This window comes from Pseudophryne corroboree, chromosome 1, assembly GCF_028390025.1.
Source record: "Pseudophryne corroboree isolate aPseCor3 chromosome 1, aPseCor3.hap2, whole genome shotgun sequence".
NCBI lineage: Eukaryota > Metazoa > Chordata > Amphibia > Anura > Myobatrachidae > Pseudophryne > Pseudophryne corroboree.
In genome coordinates, this window is record NC_086444.1 from 347,290,833 (window position 1) to 347,304,611 (window position 13,779).

At 42.3% G+C, this 13,779-nt stretch overlaps 1 protein-coding gene across 12 annotated transcripts in view; it reads left to right on the forward strand.

Annotated features, from left to right (window-relative positions):
* The window catches only part of FBRSL1 (fibrosin like 1), an 857,080-nt gene that overhangs the window by 797,407 nt on the left and 45,894 nt on the right, over positions 1-13,779 (forward strand). For all 12 annotated transcript variants that reach the window (XM_063964683.1, XM_063964685.1, XM_063964688.1 and 9 more), the window contains one exon: positions 6,552-6,600. In XM_063964683.1, coding sequence (XP_063820753.1) covers positions 6,552-6,600 — 49 coding nt within the window. The remainder of the gene's footprint in view (positions 1-6,551; positions 6,601-13,779) is intronic.

Sequence of the window (13,779 nt, forward strand, 5' to 3'; positions counted from 1 at the left end):
ACCGATAATTCTATTTCTCGGAGTCCGTAGTGGATGCTGGGCGCCCATCCCAAGTGCGGATTATCTGCAATACTTGTACATAGTTATTGTTAACTAATTCGGGTTATTGTTAAGGAGCCATCTTTAAGAGGCCCTTTCTGTTGTCATACTGTTAACTGGGTTTAGATCACAAGTTGTACGGTGTGATTGGTGTGGCTGGTATGAGTCTTACCCGGGATTCAAAATGCCTCCCTTATTGTGTATGCTCGTCCGGGCACAGTACCTAACTGGAGTCTGGAGGAGGGTCATAGGGGGAGGAGCCAGTGCACACCACCTGACCTAGTAAAGCTTTACTTTTTTGTGCCCTGTCTCCTGCGGAGCCGCTATTCCCCATGGTCCTTTCAGGAACCCCAGCATCCACTACGGACTCCGAGAAATAGAATTATCGGTAAGTAAATTCTTATTATCTATGTAATTAGGATTACAGTTGGGGAGCTATTTTAAATGTTCCCCCTACTGGGCATCTAAATAAATGGGTGCCTGCCAGAGCAATTCAGTTGTCCTGATCACATGACCGTTAGCTGCAGCAGACATTTTTTCTCACAGCCTCTGATGTGTGAGTGTGTGTGAAAAATCTGTAGTTTGGGTGCCCAAACAAGAACTGCAGTACTTTCAGTCGGGTTAAATGCTAATGGGAGCCTGAATGGAGAAACAATTGAATTGCCCCATATGTGATTTGTTTTTATTTTTTTATGCATTATGGAGTCATAAACAAAATAGAGACACTCTTACTGCGGGAACATCACGTGGAATCTTCTCAAGCTATCAGATAAGCCCTGATTTTATTGCTTTATGGGCCTGGTTCACTAATCATTAATACTATTGGTGTAGTCTACACAGTACTGCAGTAGGAGGGCGCCCTTGTCTTGTGTGTTTCAGGAATTAAGAAGTTGCTGTGTATCTTGACGAGGAGCTTTGCCGTCCCTTACGTGTGGATATTCCTATTTCCTGCATTTTTTATCACTTCAAATTCCTTCTGCAGTTTTACATTTGAAACTTTTTGTTCACTTGTCATTTTATATTATTCATATATAGATTTGTTGTATACGCTTTTAAGTGCCTAATTTGTAGATTTTTATTGTCCTTTCTTTTTATAGCAGTAGTCTGTCAGTTTCAGTGTCGCCGTTCTATGCATTGCACTATAAATTGCGTTAAGAAAAGAATGAAAGTATTTTTGCAGCTTCAGTTGAAGACCTCTTGTCATAGGAAAATGTATTTTTATTATCCACTAAATTTCTTCATGTTTTGTCATTGATGTAGTTTCTGTCATTGAAACTCTTCTTCAACTCATGTTTGTGCATAAACAAATGCTCACACAGCATGATCATATGGAAGTGTCTCCTGGGACTAAATCCTTGGAGGACTTAGAATGAGAGCATTAGGCATGTTATCTCTCAAATTATTCTCAAGAGTTGAAACCAATCGTACAGGCTTGTAGAAGGAGACGTGGTGTAATTATTAAATGCGACAGTACCTGAATGCGATTTTAGCATATGTTATGCAGTGTCTGTACTAGGAATCCCAAAGCTGCATGGCTGGAAATCTGTTAAACCCATTGGGTCTGAGGCCAAGAGAGCTGTTCAATAGAATAATCATGTTTTGATGCACAGTTGACTATTCCTGCTAATGCTTTAAACAGTGTTATGTATTTTCCAGTTATTTGTCTAAGCCCAGTTTTTGCGCGGGCTGTTGGAACAAAACCATACTGTGACAGGGGTGGTGGGAGGAGGGTTGAAGACGCACAACTTTGGATGCTGAGACAAGGCCCCATCCTTTTGGAGTTGGCATGGACTCCTCCGTGGGCATCCATCACAAACACTGCAACTCGGCCAGCACTGCCAAGAATTGCTCGCACCTGGTATTAAATCAGCCGGTGCCTTCCACCTCCTGCTGCCTGCAGTTATGCTCCACGCAGCACAGTTCTACGCTTGTTATTGCAATTTTGTGGAGCTCTTTTGATTTACAGCTGCTTTTACGACCGTTGAGACAGCCACAAATTGAGGAAATCTCATAAAACAGAGAGCAAATGTCTCCTTCACAGCTCAGGCAGAGTTCTGGCAACACTACTTTATTCCACTGAGCAGGATGTGTAAACAATATTGAGTCTCCCAAGTGACTGTATCAGTACAGTTAAGTGGTAACAGCTTGAAAAATGCCTTTCCCCCGAATTAGAGGTAAAACTTTCAATGGGCCCCCAGGCTAAACTAAATTGGTGACATTTTGCAGAAGGAAGGGATAATCTTATGCATATAAATAGAGAGGGCAGGAGCTGGAAAGATGTCGGAGCTTAAGCTAAACATAGGATAAGCTACGGGAAAATCGCCAGTGCTGGATGGCTCCCCTATGTAGTGGATCATGCGCACTTCCTTCCAATTATTATCCTCTGTGCTTCCAAAATTCATTTTTATTGAGTGTCCTGGGACAGAGTGCTCCAAAAAAGGAGGTCCACAGAATCAGGGCTCATTTACACACATACTGGGAAAATGGATTAAACACACGGAAACTAACATGCTTTTTATAATGCGTAAATGTGACGTGTTTCAACAGGCTTTTGTTACGTGTACGTGTCGATCTTTTGTACTGGTAGCATCTGTTAACACATGAGAAGCAGGTTGTGGTGTTTGGCAAAGTTTCAATTTTTTAATGTTAGGACTGAATCCATAAGAAACTGTTAATCCTATTTTTAAGTCAGTTTTCAGGTGTTAGTGGCTGAACAACAGATTCACTATGAATAGATGTGAACCAGTTCTATGTAAAATGATGCTTTGTTTTATAGATGACTCACAGGAGATCAAGCAAACCAGATATTGCTGCTGTCTTGTTGGTTGGGGCTTTCCCCCTAGTAATTATGGAAACTACGCACTCATTATAGAAGTGTTAGATGTGTAGTGAATCTACCTGCTCTTTGTAGGGTTTTCTTAAAATAGTTTTTCAATCTGCAAGATTTGTTGTATTGAAATCATATTTTCATGACAAAAAAATTCTCTAATTTTGTCGTATTCTGTGAACATTGTAGGTTTGCAAGCGGGCTGTGTGCGCCTTTCCCCTTGCTTGGTGCTGTTTCTTTTGGATGGTGTCTGAATTTTACAGCTGAATGATTGCTCTCTGTACAGACACACTGCATGTAAAGGCTCTCGCCCCCTCTGATTAATCAGCTCCCATGTGGCCGGGTAGGGTGTTAATTTGTAGACGCAAAGAACAGGCAGGCATGATAAAACATGACAGCTGGTGCATGTCTGCAAGGCTAGAATAGAGGGCTGTGGTGATGCTGAGTGGGGACTGCAGCCATGAAATATTTTAAAGCTGCAGAATAAAAATGGGCTGCTCTGCTTGTGACATGGGTGGGTAACAAAGCAAAATGTCTTTACCCTCTGTATTCAAAGTAGCAATTTGTAATTTAGTTTATAACAAAAACAATAAAATTGGTAATTTATGTATAATGAATGATGCCTTTTTGTGTTGTAGCCCTAGATCTGGCGTTGAGTACTTTAATTGCTAGAGATTTCTGGTTATGATTTTGCACACATTGATATAAAGAGTAGCCATGATTTCACAGCTGTCTTTGTCGTGAATACGTATTCATAGTTATAGCTATCATTTCATTTAAAACATATTGAACAAAAGTCTTAACATTTAAAATATTTTCCTTGTAATGTTAAGATGGGTACACATGCTCTATGGGCGACGTTGTCTAGTGTTTCCCCCTCCTGGACGGTCAGCGGCCGGCTGTACACACTGGGGTCGATTCAATTCGGCAACTTAAGAATAGCGCCGGGAATTAGCTCCCGACGCTATTCAATTCAGCTGCTAGTTACCCGCAATTGTCGGGAATTCTTCTCTCATCCCCGGGGGGTGAGAGAAGAAAACCAACAAAAAGTGCTGCCGCGCGGCCGGCGCGAGGCTGATTCTGTCGGGAATCAGCATCGCCGCGGGTAGTTAAGTCAGAGAATGCCCGTTCTCCCGACAAAACTACCTGTTAAGTCGGCGAGAACTGGCTTTCGCCGACTTAACTTTAACTGAATTGAATAGCGTCGGGAGCTAATTCCCAGCGCTATTCTTAAGTTTCCGAATTGAATCGACCCCATTTAGCGATATGACGCTCATATCGCTCAGTGACGTCACGCAGCGGCCAGGCTGTACAGGCAGCTCTTGGACGACAGTCCAGATTGAGCTGCCTGTACGGCCGACAGCGAGAGTTGTTAATGACCCATGGGGCTGTGCATAGATGGTCGGCGGCATTCACACATGCAGAGAAAATGAGCAACATCGCTCAGGAATGGTGAAAATGAGCAATGTCACTCATTTTCTCGGCAAGTGTGTCTGCACCTTAAGTGCAGCCAGAGACACGCTAAGGGGGCTAAGCACCAAATACCACATCCTTATTTGTTTATTGTGGCACTCCAGATTTCATGTCCGCTTTGTGAAGTCTTGCGCCTTGCCATGAAGGCTGTTGAAAATGTATTTGCGTCAACTCCTTCCTTTCATTTGTTGCTTTATTTTATTGACTTTTGCAGATTCAAACTGAGCCTCAAAGTGCAACTATATAGCAGTGGCTTCAGGGAAAACTGAACTCATGTATGCCAAGCACAGCAGTAGCTGTAGATGATTTTTTTTTTTATTTGTTTAATACCTGGGGATAAATAATTAAGCGTCAGGATAAACAAGAATATTAAAACCAAATATTGGCACTGAACCCACGACCCAATACAGCAAATTGTGACATTGTCTAGAGGATACGGGCTGTCTGATGACGTGATTCTCCAAGAATCATGTCCGTAACACCCCTCGTCGTCCCCCCCACCCATCCCATTTCACTAGGAGGTCAACTGCTTTCGGGAGGGCTCCCCACTATTCTGTTCTTGAAATTCCCCCAAAATTCCAATTTTGGCCAGATGTATCAGGACAGTGGGCAAGTATGCACCATCCCCTGTATAAACTTTGAGTTGATTATTTGTAGCATTGTGTGCTGCAGTTATATGCCAAGGTTCCATAGATGCATCAGTGTTGGAGTTTACCCAGTGTGCAATTTGTATGTGAAATCTGTTTTGCAAATTAAAATTGCTATCTGGATTTTTGAGTCTCTGTCTCCTATAAGAGAATTGTGGCGTGGCTTGCTGCTAGATAGGAAGCATTTTTCAGTTTGTAACTCAGTTTCAATTGGGAACACTGAATGTAGCTTGTTGAAATTTAGTTTAATAAATATAGATTTTCATCAAAACAGTATGGAATATATATATATTATGATCTTTTTAACTATGGATACAAACTCTATGGATATAACATGTGTTGCTAGTGACATAACAATAAAAGGAAAGCCCAGTGTGTAAGGTACTCTTACCAAAGTTTACGGTTATATTTGTCAGTAATTCTTGTGAAAGGGCTACCAGGTAACCTGATAAATCAGAGGGAGACACAAACTGCATGTAACAGGCTGCTCTGTGACTCCCATGCAGTCTTCCTCCATGCCGCTTGTTAATCAGTTGAAGTGGTCATCCCACCATATGGCTGTTAGCATTTTTAAAGCAGGTTTCCTGTGCTCACACTCAAATGTACAGTAGTTACTCCATCAGTCAACCACGGTGTGCTAGCAAGCTAAGCTACAGATAGCTGCCTTACAACTAGGGAGTCGTAATATAATGGGGTTGATTCAATTCACCGACAGTTGAATAGCGCCGGGAATTAGCTCCCGGCGCTATTCAATTCAGCTCAAGTTAAGTCTGTGAATGCCCGCTCTTCTGGACTGAACTTGTTGATTTGTCGGGAGAACGGGCATTCTCCGACTTAACTCTCCGCCGCAATGCTGATTCCCGACAGAATCAGCCTCGCGGCAGCACTTTTGTCGGATTTCCTTTCTCATCCTCCAGGGATGAGAGAAGAATTCCCGACAACGGAGTGTCACTTGGCGCTGTATTGAATAGCGCCGGGAGCTAATTCCCGGCGCTATTCAACTGTCGGTGAATTGAATCGACCCCTATGACTTTTAAATAAAGCTAAATCGTGCCCCTTTAGCATCTTGAAATGTAAGTTGTCAAAAACGCTGCATACTTTTCTCACTACTGCTCAGATACCTCTTTTTGTTCTGTTTTCTATAATTGGTTGATCTCATTTTGGAGTGTACCCAGACAGTTGTCTCTGTTCACTTTGGATCCTTTTTATCTGTTTATCTTTTATTCTGTATTGTGGTCAGGGAGCTGCAGCAAAATAAACATGTTCTTGTAAAACAACTCCCATCAGTTTAATATTTTACCATTGCTAATTATGTTCCGTTTGATAGCTCAATGTTGCACCCTTGAGGACAAAAATAAAACAGCCGCTGCACAGATAAGAAACTAATGCTGATTTTTTCACTGAGGATTTTTTAAATGTATTTTATTTTCTATTTTTAAGTTAGCATAAAGTGATATGGTTACATTTTTTCTCTCCTTACAACGTTATATATAGTATAAAGAAGGAAAACAGTGCATCCCTTGCTGTGGTTTCTGCAAATCAACCTGTTGTTTCTCTTTCCTTAGTGCTCCAATGTTGGCTCTGAGGTCCTCTTCACTCCAGCTGCTTCCACAGGTAAGCAGATCCCAAATATATCACTTAAAGATCTACACTTTACATTTCTGCATGGTAAATACAATTAATAATGTATTTTATAAGAATGTAATCCAACCTTGCAATTCATCTAATTTATTTGGCATGCAACATTTTTATTGGTGTGTTTTTATTTTTATGTTTTGTGAACCTATTTTACTTTTTTGACTAGTCTTATGTTTACAACTAGTTGTTACTGATGTAAGTGAATAAAAGCATCCTTGGGCTTGGGAACTTCTGCGTATTCACGTTCTGTGTACATCACAGCATGCGAAATGTCCCAGGAAAATATAAAAGGCAAAGGGTCACACACACAACAGTGTAAACTGTGGGTTATTCTATGGCGTACACTGCTGTTTGCATGAAGCAGTAGGTGCACACAGGTACGGTGAGTGATCAGTGATGGTTAAAGGATTCACTGGAAATTGAATGCTCTTAAAACTATAAATGTGTCTGCGTTCTAATCACAGCATTAGTGATCAGATTGAATCCTACTTGTCAATATCTTACGAGTGCGACCAGACCTGCCAAAGCTAGTATTTGTGTAGCACGTTGGGCGCAGGAAAAGAAAATGTACTTAAGCTGTTTCCTTTTTTTATATACATTTAAACAAAAAGTTACTTGCTAATTTCACGTTCTCCAATTTATTAAATTGTTTTCCTAACTTATTACATTTGCTACTAAGTAGCAGGAATACAAACTGGAAATATTTCAGTGTAGTTGGATTTCATTTTAAGGTGCCAACACATTTGGCCTCATACCCACTGTCTTTAAGGTGTTTTATTAGTGTTACCCTAGTAAGCTCTTGTAAGTGGGTATTAAAATAACCATTGTTTTTAATGACCCCACACCCGCTAGCATTTTTGCTTAGCTTGCACTACTTAAGATGCATTTGGTAAAGCAATGTAGTTAGTCTCTCCGAGTTTTGGGCATTGGTATGCCACATCAGATTGTTAGATATGGAATCTTTTGATTGATGTGACAGATTCTATTGCTCAGCCAATATTATTCTTTTGATAAAGCATCAGCTTATTAAGCAACCTATAAATTGTTATTCACCTTACAAACAATGTATTGGAACAGACCGTTGCCTAATTGCTTAATAAATGTGTAATTATGTGGCTTACAATTTGATTGTTCTTTTGAAAGGGGGGAAGGGGTGGTTGTCAATAACCAGTTCATTAAACAACTCATAAGCTATCAAATCCTGTTGTGTGTGCTGTTTAACATTAGCATTTGTTTGTATATCTTTCCACGTGTAGCCATTAGGACTTCAATTTCTAAAATCTAAAACTACATTTTTGTCTTCAAAACATAAAATAATATATAGCTGATTTTGTAAACAGAAACCTCCACACTAGGAGCGTTCCCATTTGAATATGAAGTTTACCTACATAGCTAGTTGCTGGGGTACCGTTGAATTAGTTCTTGACACCTGAATACTGTATCCCAGCGGTCGGGGTGTCGGTTGGCCCACTCTCTGACTGCAGAATACCGATATTGAAGATTCTGACATCGGAGGGGTGAAGTATTTCTACCCCCTAACCCTCGGAGGGTGGCGGCTAGGGCTAACCTTAAACCCCTCTATTGCCTAACCCTGAACCACAGTCTGTACCCCAATACTCACCTTCGGTCTGTTGGTGTTCCTGCGCCGATCTCCTCGAGATTCCGCCTTGGTTACATGGCCGCCAGCATCCTAACAGCCAGGATGCAAAATGCATCCCCTTAGGCTCAATTTGTTGCGCCTAAACAGACGGGGTTTAGCCGTGTAACACAGCTAAACCGGTCTAAAGTGCCGACTTAGCGCATATTATTTCTCCCACCTAAGGAGGCTGCGAGAGAAAAAAATTCAATCTCAGTTACCGGGTGTATAAATGGAGAAACAATGAAATTACTCCCTTTTGCGCCCCCTAGTGGTAGCCGGAGATTAATACAATTGAATGGGCCCCAATGAGTCCTATATATTGTTGGTTGATTTATTGAAAATAGTATGTTTTTGGAGCAAAGTTGGCAACGTGCTGAAAAATTTCCATAAGCCACAGTATAATGATACACTCAGTGGCTACTTGATTATGTACACCTGCTGCTCTTTAATGCAAACATCTAATCAGTCAAACGTTGCAGCTGCTCAATGCATAAAGCATGCAGACCTGGTCTAGAGAATCAGCCGTTGGTTTCAAACAGCAGAATGGGGAAAAAAATGTGAGCCAAAGCTGGCTACACAGTGAGGGATATGTCTTCTGAACGGCAGATCGGATCGCCGTGTTGCTCATTTTGGCGCATATCGGGCAGTGTGTATGCCTGATATGCGCGTGCCTGCAGTCGCTAGTGACATCGTTAGGTTTGAAGTGCTACACATCAAACCTGACAATATCACTTAGCGACACCATTAATGATAATGGAGGACAGAACAGTGATCATTCCTTCATTAACATCGTTCAGTGGGGTCTGTTTAATTAAACGCAATGTGAATAGCACTGGGAAGAAATTCAATTAAGCGCGCTGTTATGTCAGAGAATGCCGGTACTCACGCCTTAAATCGGGTGTTTAGTTGCAAGAACCGGTATTCTTCAACTTAAGTGCCCAGTTACTGTTTTGTTTGCGCCATGCTAAGGTACAAAATAGCATCGCAGTACCAGTTTTGTCGGATTTCTGCTCACACCTCAGGAGGGGGGTGCAAGCAGAAATCCTGTACTTGCTGAATTGAATAGCTCTGGTACCTCCTTGCTGGCAGTATTAACAGTTCCCTGAATTGTATCGACCCCAACCTATCAGTTGGGTACACATCGCTCGTGTGTACCCAGCTTAAGTGAACTGGTCCATGGAATGATTGTTGGTGGCAGATGGGGTGATTTGAGCATCTCAGAAACTGCTGATTTCCTGCAATTTTCATGCACAACCTTCTCTAGAGTTTACAGAGAATGGTGGACAAAACCAAAAAACCTGCATTTTTAATGAGCGAAATCGTTGACTGGACAGACTTGTTCAAACTGAAAGGAAGGTGACGGTAACTCAAATACCCAGTGATATGTAGAAGAACATCTCTGAATGCATAGTGTGACAAACCTTTTAAGTGGGTGGGCTATAGTAGTGGAAGTCACCATGGGATTTCACTTCTGTCAGTGAAGAAAAGGAAGCTGAGGTTACAGTGAGCATAGGTTGACCAGAACAGGACAGGTGACGATTGGAAAAACGTCTAACATAGCTCAAGTTCAGATGCGGCATGCAAATGTTAGGGTCAGAATTTGGCATAAACAACATGTCTACCATCGGTCTCCACAGTGATCAGATCTCAATCCACTGATAGGATGTGGTGTGATGGAAGATTTTCAGCATAAATGTGCAGCCAGCAAACCTGCAGCAATTGTGTGATACTGTTGTGTCTACATGGACCAGTCTCCCCAAGGAAGTCATAATAAAATGTCAGCGTACCTAATAAAGTGGCCAATGAGTATATGTTGTATTTAAGGGGTCAAATCAATTGTTTTTCCTTGCGGCAACCACTAGGGGGTGCAAAATGGAGCAATTCAATTGTTGCTCCATTTAGATGCTGGGTAGCCACGAGAATTACATTTCTTCTCTCAGCCTTCTGAGGTGCAAGAAGAAACGTGCGCTAAGTCGGCACTTTAGGCGTTCGTACGCCCAAAGCTGCACTTTCGACAGGCTTTGCCGTTTTATGTGGGTTAACCCTGTCTGTGCGCGACATGAATTGTGACAATTGTTTTGATACTGAAATTAATAACTTTCCAGTCCCTGTGTCACTGTAAATGCCTGTGAAGCCTCCCATTCCATATTCTCTCCCCCCTCTCTCTCTCTCGCTCTCTCTCTCTCTCTCTCTCTCTCTCTCTCTCTCTCTCTCTCTCTCAGATCTAGTCAATAAGAGAATGATGAGCACTGCTAATCCCCCATCTGCAGTATCCCAGGCAGCAGGGACCACATTGATTTTCAGATTAGTGTTTTCAGAAGTGCCATATCTTCCCTGGCTTTTGAAATGACACTGCCTTTATAATACACAGTAGATAAATACCTGGTCAGTTCATGTTGTAGTTGTTAAAAGTTACCCTAATTGTTTCTTATAATGTAGGCAGATGGAATGTGTCTATTTCCATTTTACAGTACTTGTCAATGCAATGTTATGTACTAAATCCTAATGACTGACACAACAAGACATGATCAAATTGATGACCTATTTGTGTTATTCTCCCAGAGTCAGTGTCATATTAATGGAACTGCAAAGACTAATCACTGCACGCTATGGTCTTTTAAATACGAGTGACGTTTCTAAGTGTTTTTAGGAATCCGTTGACATTTTATATCCTATATAGTGTGATATATATATTTGCGATTGAAAGCTAGTCTATAAGTAGTGAATGGGTTAACAGTGCATAGCTAGAACTTGTTGCTATGGGAACAGGATGTATGGGACACTTGCCATCCAAATGAAGGATCTTAATTAGCAACTGGTAGCTTATTCTGTCTTGGTTTTCAGGTTGCAGACCTTTTATTGTAGTCAGAATTATCATGTTTTCTTTTATAGCCTTACCTCAAAAGACATATAATCTGCCACTATGTGAATTTACAATTGAACAATTACTAGGTGTAGCTCTCTATCAGTGCGTCAACATATTTTAATTGGTTTTTCTTTATATGTTTTATACCAATGCTATCTTGCCCAATGAAGAGAATTGTGTATTAAATTGCTTTATGGCCATTTTAGAATGTTTCTTTTGATATGTATTTTATGCTATGTAGACAAGTGATTAGACACCCCCCAGCGTGAGCGAAATGGTGTGCTCCTGCAGCAGACACATGTTCGAGAAGATATAAAATGGGTAAAGCACTGATTAGATCACTTGCTAACGAAAAGGCTTGCCGGAAGGAGCCAATAGAGTTTGAAAGGGGTATCATCATAGGCTGCACAATGTCTTGTTTCCAGGGCAACGCTGGTACACAGAGAATTTGTAACCCAGATAGACTGGCCAGCTCAGAGTCCAGAGCTTAACCCTATTCAGAACCTCTGCAACAAATTGTAGTGACTGTTACATTCAGGTGCGTCAGGGTGGGATCCCAGTGAATCCTGTGGACTTAGGAGAAATACCGTTATCAACGGTAAGTTCTTACCATAACGTATATTTCTCCGGCAGGGTTCACAGGTTATCCACAGGATAACATTGGGATTTCCCAAAGCAATTTAGTGGAGGGGACGCTACTGATTAGACAGGAGAATCCTTCACCCAAATTCAGCATCCTGAGAGGCAAAGGTATCCACGGCATAATGTCTAATGAATGTGTTAATGGAAGACCATGAGGCTGCCTTACATATCTGTTCTGCTGAAGCACCACGTTGTGCTGCCCATGATGGACCTAACTTATGAGTAGAGTGAGCAGAGACATTAGCCAGAACAGGGAGATCAGTGTGAGAATATGCTTCTGAAATAGTAATCCGAAGCCACCTTGCCAGTGTCTGCTTGTCAGCAGGCCATCCTCTCTTTTGAAATCCATAGAGAATGAAGAGAGAATCTGTCTTTCTGATGGCACTGGTACGATCCACGTAGATCCTTAAGGCACGGACTACGTCCAGCGATGCATCTTCCCCCTAAAGGCCCGGTTCCTGGAAAGCCGGGACTACAATTTCTTTGTTAAGGTGAAATTTAGACACCACCTTGGGAAGATACCCAGCTTTAATTCTGAGAACCGCTCTTATCTGGATAAAAGATCAGAAATGGAGGACGACATAACAATGACCCTAAATCTGACACACTTCTAGCTGACGCCATGGCCAGTAGAAAGAGAACTTTAGCTGTCAACCATTTAAGATGCACTTTATTAAGTGCAGAAAATACTAAAAGGTTTGTTGGCGCCGTGCGGGGCAGTGTAGATTGACACCTGTGGATCAGCAGCCACCTGGTGAGGGGGCAGCCAACCTCATCAAAATAGCCACTAATATCCATTCCTGCCTGAAGGAATGCTAAGACCCTGGAAACTCTGAAAGACCTAGGGTCCATTTTCCGTTCACTGCACCAATGAATATGGGTTTGCCATATTCAGTGATAAATGCGAGCTGAGGAAGGTTTCCTTGCTCTGAGCGTTGTTTGAATTACCTGTTGTGAGAATCCTCTTGACTTCAGGATAGCGGTCTCAAAAGCCATGCCGTCAAAGACAGTTGATCCAGATGTCTGTGATAACAAGGACCCTGCGTCAGTAGATCTGGATGTTGAGGGAGCCGGAATGGAGCATACATCGACATTCTCTGCATATCTGTGTACCAATGTCTTCTGGGCCAAGCTGGAGCTATTAGTATCATGGCACCCTTTCCTTGCTTTATCTTTCTCACCACCCTGGGTAATAAGGTGATTGGAGGAAACACATAGGCCAGATGAAAGTCCCATCTCATCGACAGGGCATCCACAAAGATCGCTCTGGGATCCATTGTGTTTGCCCCGTAAGCGAGAACTTTGTTCTGACGGGATGCCATGAGATCTATCTGTGGCAACCCCCACTTGTCTACTAGAGTCTGGAAGACCTCCGGGTGTAGAGCCTATTCGCTTGCCTGAATGGTGTGTCGACTGAGAAAATCCACTTCCCAGTTTAGGACTACCGGAACGAACACTGCGGACAAGGCTGGATGATGAAGTTCTGCCCACTTTAGTATGTGACTTACCTCCTTCATAGCTTTTTGGCTGCGAGTTCCTCCCTGATGGTTGAGGTATGCTACTGCCGTTGCATTGTCCTAACGGATCTGAACTGGTTTTCCCCGAAGGATGTCCTTTGCCTGAATCCGTGCCATGTATATGGCCCGAAGTTCCAAAATATTTATTGACTGGCAACCTTCTACCTTGGTCCATTGCCCCTGGAAACAAAACCTTCCTGACACTGCTCCCCAGCCCTGGAGACTCGTGTCTGTTGTCAGAATTTCCCGATCTGATATCCAAAAGGGTCTCCCTTTGTCCAGATGGGATGTTTGTAGCCAACAGGCTAACGACCTCCTTACTTCCACCGTAAGGACCATAGTCTGCGTTTTTATCATCTGATGAAACCCATTCCATTTGGCAAGGATCAGATACTGCAGAGGCCTCCAGTGGAACTGAACATACTCCACCATGTCAAATGTTGACACCATCAATCCCATCACGCGCATTGCTGCGTGAATGGATACCCTTT